The 12819-nt window shown below is 44.3% G+C and overlaps 1 protein-coding gene across 4 annotated transcripts in view; it reads right to left on the bottom strand.

The window, feature by feature from the left end:
• Positions 1-3032: 3032 nt before the first annotated feature.
• LOC106606377 (NACHT, LRR and PYD domains-containing protein 12) overlaps positions 3033-12819 on the bottom strand; it is a 38755-nt gene continuing 28968 nt past the window's right edge. For 3 of the 4 annotated variants that reach the window (XM_045719769.1, XM_045719767.1, XM_045719768.1), the window contains 3 exons: positions 4206-4376; positions 4068-4117; positions 3033-3922 (listed from right to left, as the gene is read on the bottom strand). In XM_045719769.1, the coding sequence (XP_045575725.1) occupies positions 3387-3922; positions 4068-4117; positions 4206-4376 (757 nt within the window). In that variant the 3' untranslated portion in view covers positions 3033-3386. Of the gene's footprint in view, positions 3923-4042; positions 4118-4205; positions 4377-12819 lie in introns of all 4 variants that reach the window. The other variant, XM_014202529.2, reaches the window with a different exon arrangement.

Genomic DNA, 12819 nt, shown 5'->3' with positions numbered 1-12819 from the left:
CCAGTCCCATACTACCACTACCACCCCCCTCTCCTCTCCTCCAGTCCCCCACCACCTCCTCTCCTCCAGTCCCGCACTACCACCCCCCTCTCCTCTCCTCCAGCCCCCCACCACCCCCTCTCCTCTCCTCCAGTCCCCCCACCACCTCCTCCCCTCCAGTCCCGCACTACCACTACCACCCCCTCTCCTCTCCTCCAGTCCCCCACCACCTCCTCTCCTCCAGTCCCCAACCACCACCTCTCCTCCAGTCCCACACTACCACTACCACCCCCCTCTCCTCTCCTCCAGTCCCCAACCACCTCCTCTCCTCCAGTCCCATACTACCACCCCCCTCTCCTCTCCTCCAGTCCCCCACCACCTCCTCTCCTCCAGTCCCGCACTACCACTACCACCCCCCTCTCCTCTCCTCCAGTCCCCCACCACCTCCTCTCCTCTCCTCCAGTCCCCCACCACCTCCTCTCCTCCAGTCCCGCACTACCACTACCACCCCCCTCTCCTCTCCTCCAGTCCCCCACCACCTCCTCTCCTCCAGTCCCGCACTACCACTACCACCCCCCTCTCCTCTCCTCCAGTCCCCCACCACCCCCTCTCCTCTCCTCCAGTCCCCCACCACCTCCTCTCCTCCAGTCCCCCACCACCTCCTCTCCTCCAGTCCCGCACTACCACTACCACCCCCCTCTCCTCTCCTCCAGTCCCCCACCACCCCCTCTCCTCTCCTCCAGTCCCCCACCACCTCCTCTCCTCCACTACCACCCCCTCTCCTCTCCTCTAGTCCCCCACCACCTCCTCTCCTCCAGTCCCATACTACCACCCCCCTCTCCTCCAGTCCCCCACCAACTCTGAACTACCCATCAACATATATGCTACACACACTACACACTAACACACACAAACTAGATGTTGCCAGTTCAACCCCCCAGTAACCAAGCTGTCAGAGCAGCAGTCCCTTAAAAAGCATGGGCTGAGGCACACCGCTGAATGTTTGTAGAGTTGCTGAGTAACGGAGGGTAAACAGTATCCAAAGAAAGAAAGGGAGTCTCTCAACAATGGTTGTATTAAATTGTTGGAATCATGTGGCGTGTGACTTCCTTCCTTGATGTTTAGAACAGCAGTGTCTGCACATCCGTCTGAAAAACGTATCCCTTCAGATAGCTGCTATTTTTTTGAAGGTTTTACTTGCAATGATTGTGATGTGTGGTTGTTTTTGCCTACTTTAGTTGAATGCATAGTCAGTGTGGAGTTGAATGGAAATATTTAGTTGAATGGAAGTCGCTAAATGTAGTTTAGTTTGTAGAGCATGGCGCTTGCAATGCCAGGATAGTGGGTTCGATTCCCGGGACCACCATGACTAAGTTGTTTTGGATAAAAGCGTCTTCTAAATGGCAGATTATTATATTATTATTATTATTATTTTTGTAGAAATGTGTCTTGTCATTGTTGTCTGTCTTCAGTCTAGAAGATCTCAGTTGCATTGAACCAAAAGTGGTTGTGGTTTTGTACTATTTTGAGTACTAAACGTTGTCCAGTGCTCATTTTGTGATAACCGATGTGTTACTGTTGTCTGTGGTAAGCAACAGCTGATTTTTTTTACTGTACTTCACCTCTAACAGGCTACATTTCAGGCTCCTATGGGGCAAAACATAATCCAAAACACAACCAGAACAAACTGCAAATGCATCGGAGTTTGTAGAGTCACCAACATCATGTAGTCATTGCGTGTAAGAAATATGGGACTAAATATTAACGATTTGACTACTTTAATACACTCCAAGACAGTGTTTCCCAACTCCGGTCCTCGAGTACCTCCAGGGAAACAACAAAATGTGTGCTGTTGGGAGTAGACTACTCTGGGACCGGAGTTGGGAAACACTGCTCTAAGTGAATTGGTCAGAATACTTATGACTTCTTCAAATGGGTGGACTTGATACGTAACGTGCTTTCATTTCTAAACATTGAAACAGATATGCATAAAATATACCCTCAAATAAAAGGTGAAATTATATACTGTCTAATATTAAATATTTGATATCAAATCCAAAAATGCTGGAAGAGAGAACCAAATTGTAGCTTTACTGTCAAAATACATATGAGGACCGTATACGCATTTCTATTCCCTCTACTCAGTCTCCCTGCTTCTGCTCCTAACCTGTCCTGTATAAAAATAATCAAAAGGAATTAAGGTTGTGTGTTTATACCTCTATCTGGTCCAGAAGGTTGGGTGTTTATACCTCTATCTGGTCCAGAAGGTTGTGTGTTTATACCTCTATCTGGTCTAGAAGGTTGTGTGTTTATACCTCTATCTGGTCCAGAAGGTTGTGTGTTTATACCTCTATCTGGTCTAGAAGGTTGTGTGTTTATACCTCTATCTGGTCCAGAAGGTTGTGTGTTTATACCTCTATCTGGTCCAGAAGGTTGGGTGTTTATACCTCTATCTGGTCCAGAAGGTTGTGTGTTTATACCTCTATCTGGTCCAGAAGGTTGGGTGTTTATACCTCTATCTGGTCCAGAAGGTTGTGTGTTTATACCTCTATCTGGTCCAGAAGGTTGGGTGTTTATACCTCTATCTGGTCCAGAAGGTTGTGTGTTTATACCTCTATCTGGTCCAGAAGGTTGTGTTTTTATACCTCTATCTGGTCTAGAAGGTTGGGTGTTTATACCTCTATCTGGTCCAGAAGGTTGTGTGTTTATACCTCTATCTGGTCCAGAAGGTTGTGTGTTTATACCTCTATCTGGTCCAGAATGTTGGGTGTTTATACCTCTATCTGGTCCAGAAGGTTGTGTGTTTATACCTCTATCTGGTCTAGAAGGTTGGGTGTTTATACCTCTATCTGGTCCAGAAGGTTGTGTGTTTATACCTCTATCTGGTCCAGAATGTTGGGTGTTTATACCTCTATCTGGTCCAGAAGGTTGTGTGTTTATACCTCTATCTGGTCCAGAATGTTGGGTGTTTATACCTCTATCTGGCCATCCACCAAATTCACTTCAATATTCACCACCAACATTGACCAATATCAGTCAATGCTAAAATTAAATTAGTGTCTAAACCAAAGCTTTATTTCTCTTGAGAAACTCTGGCCTCCTGTACACAGACAGGTGTGTTATGTTTCCTGTATGATGCAACACATTTAACAAACGAGTAATATTTACAAATAATTTGATCACACTTAACAATAAAATATCTCGTATTCAAAGTCAAAGGCTTTTTACAGAACACGGATGTACAGTCACAGGAATACAATATAATCCTCTCACGACAACTGTGATTTATTCATGTCCATATCTGAATTCATGACCACTGTCAACGCCATCAAGTCACACGGTTAGAACAGGATGGTGTGTGTGACTGTTGTCATGGAGACCCAGGTGTTCCTCCAGGACCGAAAAGGCTACTCTACCTGGCACAACGACACTGAGCAAGGGTTACAGCCGGCTAGTCCAAAAGCTGGATAGAGGGGCTCAGTGAATGTGGTGTGGAATGTGTACAGGTGGGTCAATGTGTCAGAGAAGACCGTGTAGAAGGACAGAGTGCCGGCCGGCCAGTCCAGATACACTCCTATTCTGTGCCTGGAGGGGTCCCTAAAGGGGGGGAATTCAATATCTGCGCCATTATGACAGAAATGTGTTTTGTACTCCATACACCAGGACTTGTCATTGTGTCCAATGACAAAGTCATTACTGATGCTGCCTTTTCTTTTGATTCCTTTGTACGTCACGCCGAGAACAACGTCATCAGTTGACTCCATTTCCCAGTAATGACGCTCAGTCAGACCCTCTCTACAAAGAACCTGAAAAGCGTCATAAAATCTCTCCGGGTGATCAGGATATGGCTGTTCCTCAATCTCATATCTCACCGCTCTGTTTCCTTCAGACAGAGAGAGGTGTTTGTTTGCTGTGTTTGGGTCCAGTGTGAGATCACAGGCATCTGTAGACAAGAGAAGAGGTAAGAGGAGAGGATCAACTGGATTAAATCAGGAGTGTATTGTTACATGGGCTGTCAAACGATTTTAAAACAATGTTTATGTGTAGTATAATACTTTTGTACCATGTCAAGTATAATGCATTCTTACACTTCTTCAGCAGCTCCAGATTCACCCAGCACTCTTCGTTGTGGTCAATACTGTGTGAGAGGCAGGAGAACAGACAGTGTGAATATACTCAAAGGTCTTAATAGAGTATCTTGCATTATTTTCATCAACTGCACTTACTTGATTTTCAGTCTACAGTCTGGATCTTCCATTGTAGCAGAGAGCATCTTCACTCCTGAATCTCCTGGGTGATTGTAGCTCAGGTCCAGCTCTCTCAGGTGGGAGGGGTTTGACGTTAGTGCTGAAGCCAGAGAATCACAGCCTTCCTCTGTGACTCTACAGAATGGCAGCCTGCAAGGAGAGGTAATGACGATCCTTGGCACTTAAATCCTGCTTTTATCGCTCACAGCAGATTCAGACATGAGACCAAATTGCAAGGCTCAAGACACGCCCACTTTATGATACACCTATCTGCCAAAGGATTGCTTTCAAAATAGAAACAGACAATATTCATAGGATTACCTGTGCAAACCACCTTTTCTCCTGTACTTTACTATCGGAGAAAAGTGTGAAACTATGTCTCAAAAGGATGGGGGTATCGTCGGAAATCGTAGACATGGGACAAAAAGTTTGGACCCACGTGTTTATTTATCATAATTGATTTATCGATGGGGATTAAACGCACCGATACAGCAACTACTTACAGTAAGTGTTCCCGTTCGTGGGATATAACATTGTTGATGTTTGATTAGATGATAATGTAGCCTAAACAAACTCGCCAGTCAGAAAAGAAAGCTGACACGAAAAATCGAAATCAATTGCGCAATTTGTTATCGTTCTCCTATTGTCTAATAAATATGCATTGGTTCTCTTCAATTCTAGAGCGATGTATATTGATGTTCACAACTGTTGGGTGCAATTTTTGGTACAAAACATTTCTGCCTTGTGTTTAAGCAGTGCTTCATTTAAGCTTCTCCGTTTTAGACTGTTTTGTTCTGGAACCTATTTGACCAGATCCGGTACCTCATGGAACATCATGGCCCGGTCCTTGATGACTTTGTAGAGTGGTGTGAGGAATCACACTTGGTCCTCAATACCAACAAGACCAAAGAGATGTGCATACAGTAGACTTCAGGAAGCGTACAACACTTACCTCTGCAACATCCATCAGAGGTCAGACTATAGAAATTGTAGAGGAATACAAATATCTGGGTGTCCTTTTGGACAATAAGCTTCAGTGGAGTAAATATACAGACCTGACCTACAAAAAGAGCCAACAGAGACTGTACTTTCTCAAAAAGCTGGGATCTTTTAATGTAGACTGTACTATATCGACTCGGTTTTACAAATCTTTTATTGAGAGTATTTTAACTTTTTGTATTGTTGTTGGTTTGGCAATGCCACTGTCAACCAGAGAAATATGCTGAGAAGGATTATTACCACAGCAAGCAAGGTACTTGGAGTCAAACAGACAGGCCTGGATGAGATCTTTAAGGTCAGGGCCCTCAGCAAGGTACTTGGAGTCAAACAGACAGGCCTGGATGAGATCTTTAAGGTCAGGGCCCTCAGCAAGGTACTTGGAGTCAAACAGACAGGCCTGGATGGGATCTTTAAGATCAGGGCCCTCAGCAAGGTACTTGGAGTCAAACAGACAGGCCTGGATGAGATCTTTAAGGTCAGGGCCCTCAGCAAGGTACTTGGAGTCAAACAGACAGGCCTGGATGGGATCTTTAAGGTCAGGGCCTTCAGCAAGGTACTTGGAGTCAAACAGACAGGCCTGGATGAGATCTTTAAGGTCAGGGCCCTCAGCAAGGTACTTGGAGTCAAACAGACAGGCCTGGATGAGATCTTTAAGGTCAGGGCCTTCAGCAAGGTACTTGGAGTCAAACAGACAGGCCTGGATGAGATCTTTAAGGTCAGGGCCCTCAGCAAGGTACTTGGGATCAAACAGACAGGCCTGGATGAGATCTTTAAGATCAGGGCCCTCAGCAAGGTACTTGGAGTCAAACAGACAGGCCTGGATGAGATCTTTAAGGTCAGGGCCCTCAGCAAGGTACTTGGAGTCAAACAGACAGGCCTGGATGAGATCTTTAAGATCAGGGCCCTCAGCAAGGTACTTGGAGTCAAACAGACAGGCCTGGATGAGATCTTTAAGATCAGGGCCCTCAGCAAGGTACTTGGAGTCAAACAGACAGGCCTGGATGAGATCTTTAAGATCAGGGCCCTCAGCAAGGTACTTGGAGTCAAACAGACAGGCCTGGATGGGATCTTTAAGGTCAGGGCCCTCAGCAAGGTACTTGGAGTCAAACAGACAGGCCTGGATGAGATCTTTAAGATCAGGGCCCTCCGTAAGGCTCACAAAATCATTTTAGACCCAAGCCACCCCCTGTACCCGGACTTTGAACTACTCTCCTCTGGGCGCAGGTATAGGGCACCCCTCAGCAGGCAAAACATAACTAGACAATCATTTGTGCCAGGTGTGATATCCCTCCTAAATAGCTCGGGCTAATGTTCCCATCGACTCAGTAAGGCCAGCAGGCTAGTCTTTTTATTTTATTTATTATTATTATTTTTATTGGTACGTAACTGTTATGAAAGTTGTATTGTCAATTTTGTTTTGTATTTAAACGCCACTTTAAATGTGTACATGACACTGCAACAAAATTTCCCCATGGGGACAATAGTCAGTAAGTAAGTAAACTAAGTAAGTAAACAAACCTCTCCTGGCATGAAAAATAACTTTCTGCAATGTAAAAATTCTAATAAAAGCGATCAAAGTTCTTTCGAGTTGCCTCGTAATGTGAAAAAGTAGATTCTATGGTTTGCGCAACATTGTAACCTATGTTTGAGACCAACGCATAGTCGTGGCTGTGTGAGAAGCGCGCCAGTATCTCTCACATAAGTAGAATGAGATTCACTTTCTATGATCTCTCTCCCTCTCTGCTCTGATAGACATAAGCCTGCAACTCTCATCTCTCCAGCGTTGCACTTCATTGTTTATTTCCTTATAAAATCATAGTCGCGAAGGGTTCTGAACGAACTGCAGCACTCCATGATAAATTGAAATACATTTGACAAAGTTGTATAATTACTGCTCTCTGTTCAGAAAGAAATAAATCGTTCAGAATAGCCTACACCATGAGAAGGCCTATAATTTAGCCACAGAGTATCAATAGTTAAATATATAATATATATATATATATATATATATATATATATATATATATATATATATACTGCTCAAAAAAATAAAGGGAACACTTAAACAACACATCCTAGATCTGAATGAAAGAAATAATTCTATTAAATACTTTTTTCTTTACATAGTTGAATGTGCTGACAACAAAATCACAAAAATAATCAATGGAAATCCAATTTATCAACCCATGGAGGTCTGGATTTGGAGTCACACTCAAAAGTAAAGTGGAAAACCACACTACAGGCTGTTCCAACTTTGATGTAATGTCCTTAAAACAAGTCAAAATGAGGCTCAGTAGTGTGTGTGGCCTCTACGTGCCTGTATGACCTCCCTACAACGCCTGGGCATGCTCCTGATGAGGTGGCGGATGGTCTCCTGAGGGATCTCCTCCCAGACCTGGACTAAAGCATCCGCCAACTCCTGGACAGTCTGTGGTGCAACGTGGCGTTGGTGGATGGAGCGAGACATGATGTCCCAGATGTGCTCAATTGGATTCAGGTCTGGGGAACGGGCGGGCCAGTCCATAGCATCAATGCCTTCCTCTTGCAGGAACTGCTGACACACTCCAGCCACATGAGGTCTAGCATTGTCTTGCATTAGGAGGAACCCAGGGCCAACCGCACCAGCATATGGTCTCACAAGGGGTCTGAGGATCTCATCTCGGTACCTAATGGCAGTCAGGCTACCTCTGGCGAGCACATGGAGGGCTGTGCGGCCCCACAAAGAAATGCCACCCCACACCATGACTGACCCACCACCAAACCAATCATGCTGGAGGATGTTGCAGGCAGCAGAACGTTCTCCACGGCGTCTCCAGACTCTGTCACGTCCGTCACGTGCTCAGTGTGAACCTGCTTTCATCTGTGAAGAGCAGAGGGTGCCAGTGGCGAATTTGCCAATCTTGGTGTTCTCTGGCAAATGCCAAACGTCCTGCACGGTGTTGGGCTGTAAGCACAACCCCCACCTGTGGACGTCGGGCCCTCATACCACCCTCATGGAGTCTGTTTCTGGCCGTTTGAGCAGACACATGCACATTTGTGGCCTGCTGGAGGTCATTTCGCAGGGCTCTGGCAGTGCTTCTCCTGCTCCTCCTTGCACAAAGGCGGAGGTAGCGGTCCTGCTGCTGGGTTGTTGCCCTCCTACGGCCTCCTCCACGTCTCCTGATGTACTGGCCTGTCTCCTGGTAGCGCCTCCATGCTCTGGACACTACGCTGACAGACACAGCAAACCTTCTTGCCACAGCTCGCATTGATGTGCCATCCTGGATGAGCTGCACTACCTGAGCCACTTGTGTGGGTTGTAGACTCCGTCTCATGCTACCACTAGAGTGAAAGCACCGCCAGCATTCAAAAGTGACCAAAACATCAGCCAGGAAGCATAGGAACTGTGAAATGGTCTGTGGTCCCCACCTGCAGAACCACTCCTTTATTGGGGGTGTCTTGCTAATTGCCTATAATTTCCACCTGTTGTCTATTCCATTTGCACAACAGCATGTGAAATGTATTGTCAATCAGTGTTGCTTCCTAAGTGGACAGTTTGATTTCACAGAAGTGTGATTGACTTGGAGTTACATTGTGTTGTTTAAGTGTTCCCTTTATTTTTTTGAGCAGTGTTATATATATATATATATATATATATTTATATATATTTAACTATTGAGCCTAGCTGTGGATTGTAGCCAAATAACAAGGAATAGCCTACAGTCGGGTACATGTTATACACACTAGACGTCCTGAGTGGCACTGCGGTGTAAGGCACTGCATGAAATTGTATTGGTCACATACACGTGTTTAGCAGATGTTATTGTGGGTGTAATGAAATGCTTGTCATCTCAGTGCTAGAGGCGTCACTACAGACCCGGGTTAGATCCCGGGCTGTATCACAATGGCCGTGATCGGGAGTCCCATAGGGCGGCGCATAAATGGCCCAGCATCATCCGGGTAAGGGGAGGGTTTGGTCGGGGAGGCCGTCTTTGTAAATAAGAATTTGTTCTTAACTGACTTGCCTAGTTCAATAAAATATGCTTTAGGCTAGAGAGAGAGGGGCATTTGGCACAAGCAAATCGCCATCACCATTGGGTGAGTCAGTGAAACAAGAAAAACATTTTTAGGACTATAATTTCCTCCTCATATTGTAGCCTACAATGTGTCTCTCCACACACCTAGGCCTAGGCTGTTGATGGATTCAAGACAAGGTAGTTTTATTAATCTCAGATTGTCAGTTTGTCACTGAGGTAAAGTTGGTTTTATATTCACATATTCTGACATTCAACAGACATTCAACAGACTAATTCACCGTTTGTCACAGAATCATCAAACTAGATATGATTTATTCTATAAATGTCTAGTATACTTTTACAACTTTTGTTTTGTGGAAAAAATCCGGTTTTGATTTGACAGAGGGCATGTAGACCATCTAGAGGGCATGTGGTCAAAGTTCTAACTAGTCTGTTATACCCTGTTAGAAGGGGCCTGGCATAAAATTCTGCATCTTCAGCCATATTCAATTAGATTACAGGAAAAAACTACGGGATGAAGGGGTCAGGTCTGACTAACAAAGAACAGCTGGATGGATCAAGAGGACCAAGACAACCAAGAGGATCAACATGGACATTCCACAGTGGAAAACTAAGAGTGAACCATAACATACACTAACGTTCAAAAGTTTGGGTCACTTAGAAATGTCCTTGTTTTTTAAAGAAAAGCCTTTTTTTTTTGTCCATTAAAATATCATCAAATTGATCAGAAATACAGTGTACATTGTTAATATTGTAAATTATTATTGTAACTGGAAACGGCAGAGTTTTAATGGAATATCTACATAGGCGTACAGAGGCCCATTATCAGCAACCATCACTCCTGTGTTCCAATGGCACGTTGTGTTAGCTAATCCAAGTTGATCATTTTTAAAGGCTAATTGATCATTAGAAAACCCTTTTGTAATTATGTTAGCACAGCTGAAAACTATTGTTCTGAATAGAGAAGCAATAAAACTGGCCTTTAGACTAGTTGAGTATCTGGAGCATCAGCATTTGTGGGTTCGATTACAGGCTCAAAATGGCCAGAAACAAAGAACTTTCATTTAGCACATTCTAAAGTTCAAACAAACAGCAACAGAATACCTGAATACTTCTCTGCATGCTTTGGTGTCTAGCAAGCCAAGACCACTGGACTTGGTGTGTGTAGGAGCAATTTATTTTGGTGAATAGGGTGGTGAACCTAATAAAGTGGCAACTGAGTGTAGATATCACAAACAACTCCTTTTGAGCAGTGTCTGTCTGTTATACGTTTGATCAATGGGTATAATGGTAAATCTGATCCCCAAGGTCCTCATAGGCTCACTTGGATATATAGAGTTGGAGGTAAAGAAACAAATATGAAACTAGGCCAGAATTCTTTCATCCACATCCACTTACATAAAATATGTATTTTAAAGTATAAATGCCCTTCTAGGACCACTGTCTTTCTGGATGTTTTAAAAGATTTGCAAATAGCACAGTCTGTGATGGCCTTTTGTGACTCAGAAAAGTACTGACTGTAATAAACTCCAACTGGACTTAAAAACTTGAACAGTCTATCTCCTTTCCCAGTTTCATCAACTGTTTTGAATTCACACTGTTCCAGATGCAAAGGGGGCTGTACCTAATAAAGTGACCACTGAATCTATAGACTCTCCAGAATGTTTTCTGGGAATACCCGGGGTATTAAACATTTGGCTGTAAGTGTTGAACAGGTGAATCTATTACCTCAGGAGATGGTACCATTCAGCTTGTCTGAGGATGACAAAGAAGGAATTTTACAAAGCCAAAATTGAAAATGATTGGAAGGGGCCTCTTTGCTGTTAAATTAGAGACGTATAAATACATAACTGTTGTGACTTTTAACTACTTTAAAATGTGGATCCTGGACTTCCTGACGGGCCTACCCCGGGTGGTGAGGGTAGGTAGCAACACATCTGCCACGCTGATCCTCAACACTGGAGCTCCCCAGGGGTGCGTGCTCAGTCCCCTCCTGTACTCCCTGTTCACCCACGACTGCATGGCCAGGCATGACTCCAAAACCATCATTAAGTTTGCTGACGACACAACAGTGGTAGGCCTGATCACCGACAACGACGAGACAGCCTATAGGGAGGATGTCAGAGACCTGGCCGGGTGGTGCCAGAATAACATATCCCTCAACGTAACCAAGACTAAGGAGATGATTGTGGACTACAGGAAAAGGAGCACCAAGCACATCCCCATTCTCATCAACGGGGCTGTAGTGGGAGCTTCAAATTCCTTGGTGTCCACATCAACAACAAACTAGAATGGTCCAAACACACCAAGACAGTTGTGAAGAGGGCACGACAAAGCCTATTCCCCCTCAGGAAACTAAAAAGATTTGGCATGGGTCCTGAGATCCTCAAAAGGTTCTACAGCTGCAACTTCGAGAGCATCCTGACCGGTTGCATCACTGCCTGGTACGGCAATTGCTCGGCCTCCGACCGCAAGGCACTTCAGAGGGTAGTGCGTACGGCCCAGTACATCACTGGGGCTAAGCTGCCTGCCATTCAGGACCTCTACACCAGGCGGTGTCAGAGGAAGGCCCTAAATATTGTCAAAGACCCCAGCCACCCCAGTCATAGACTGTTCTCTCTACTACCGCATGGCAAGCAGTACCGGAGTGCCAAGTCTAGGACAAAAAGGCTTTTCAACAGTTTTTACCCCCAAGCCATAAAACTCCTGAACAGGTAACCAAATGGTTACCCAGACTATTTGCATTGTGTGCCCCCCCCCCCCCCAAACCCCTCTTTTACGCTGCTGCTACTCTCTGTTTATCTTATATGCATGGTCACTTTAACTATACATCCATGTACATACTACCTCAATTGGCCAGACCAACCAGTGCTCCCGCACATTGGCTAACCGGGCTATCTGCATTGTGTCCCACCACCCGCCAACCCCTCTTTTTACGCTACTGCTACTCTCTGTTCATCATATATGCAATGTCACTTTAACCATACCTACATGTACATACTACCTCAATAAGCCTGACTAACCGATGTCTGTATATAGCCTTGCTACTCTTATTTTCAAATGTCTTTTTACTGTTGTTTTATTTATTTATTTCTTTACTTACCCACACACACACACACACACACACACACACACACACACACACACACACACACACACACACACACACACACACACACACACACACACACCTTTTTTCCGCAACATTGGTTTGAGCCTGTAAGTAAGCATTTCACTGTAAGGTCTTCACCTGTTGTATTCGGCGCACGTGACAAATAAACTTTGAGTTGATCTGTTGCACTAAAAATGTAAACATTGATTTAGCATACAATTTAAGATTGTAAATATTGTACAACTTCATATAGAACAAATTGCACTTGAAATTAAAATTTATTTAAAGTTATTGCAAATAAATGCATATTTTCACTTTTTTCTGCGACAATCACTGAATTAGTTATTGATTTCTTCATCTTTAAAGGCAATATTTGAGATTTTATGTATTTCTATCAAATCAAAACTGGAATTTCTACTTAAAGCAAAGGTTGTAAAAGTATGCTAGACATTTATAGAATAAATCA

This window comes from Salmo salar, chromosome ssa06, assembly GCF_905237065.1.
Source record: "Salmo salar chromosome ssa06, Ssal_v3.1, whole genome shotgun sequence".
Lineage (NCBI taxonomy): Eukaryota > Metazoa > Chordata > Actinopteri > Salmoniformes > Salmonidae > Salmo > Salmo salar.
The sequence above is the reverse complement of the archived record's forward strand: the minus strand, read 5'-3'. Positions and strand labels throughout refer to the sequence as shown.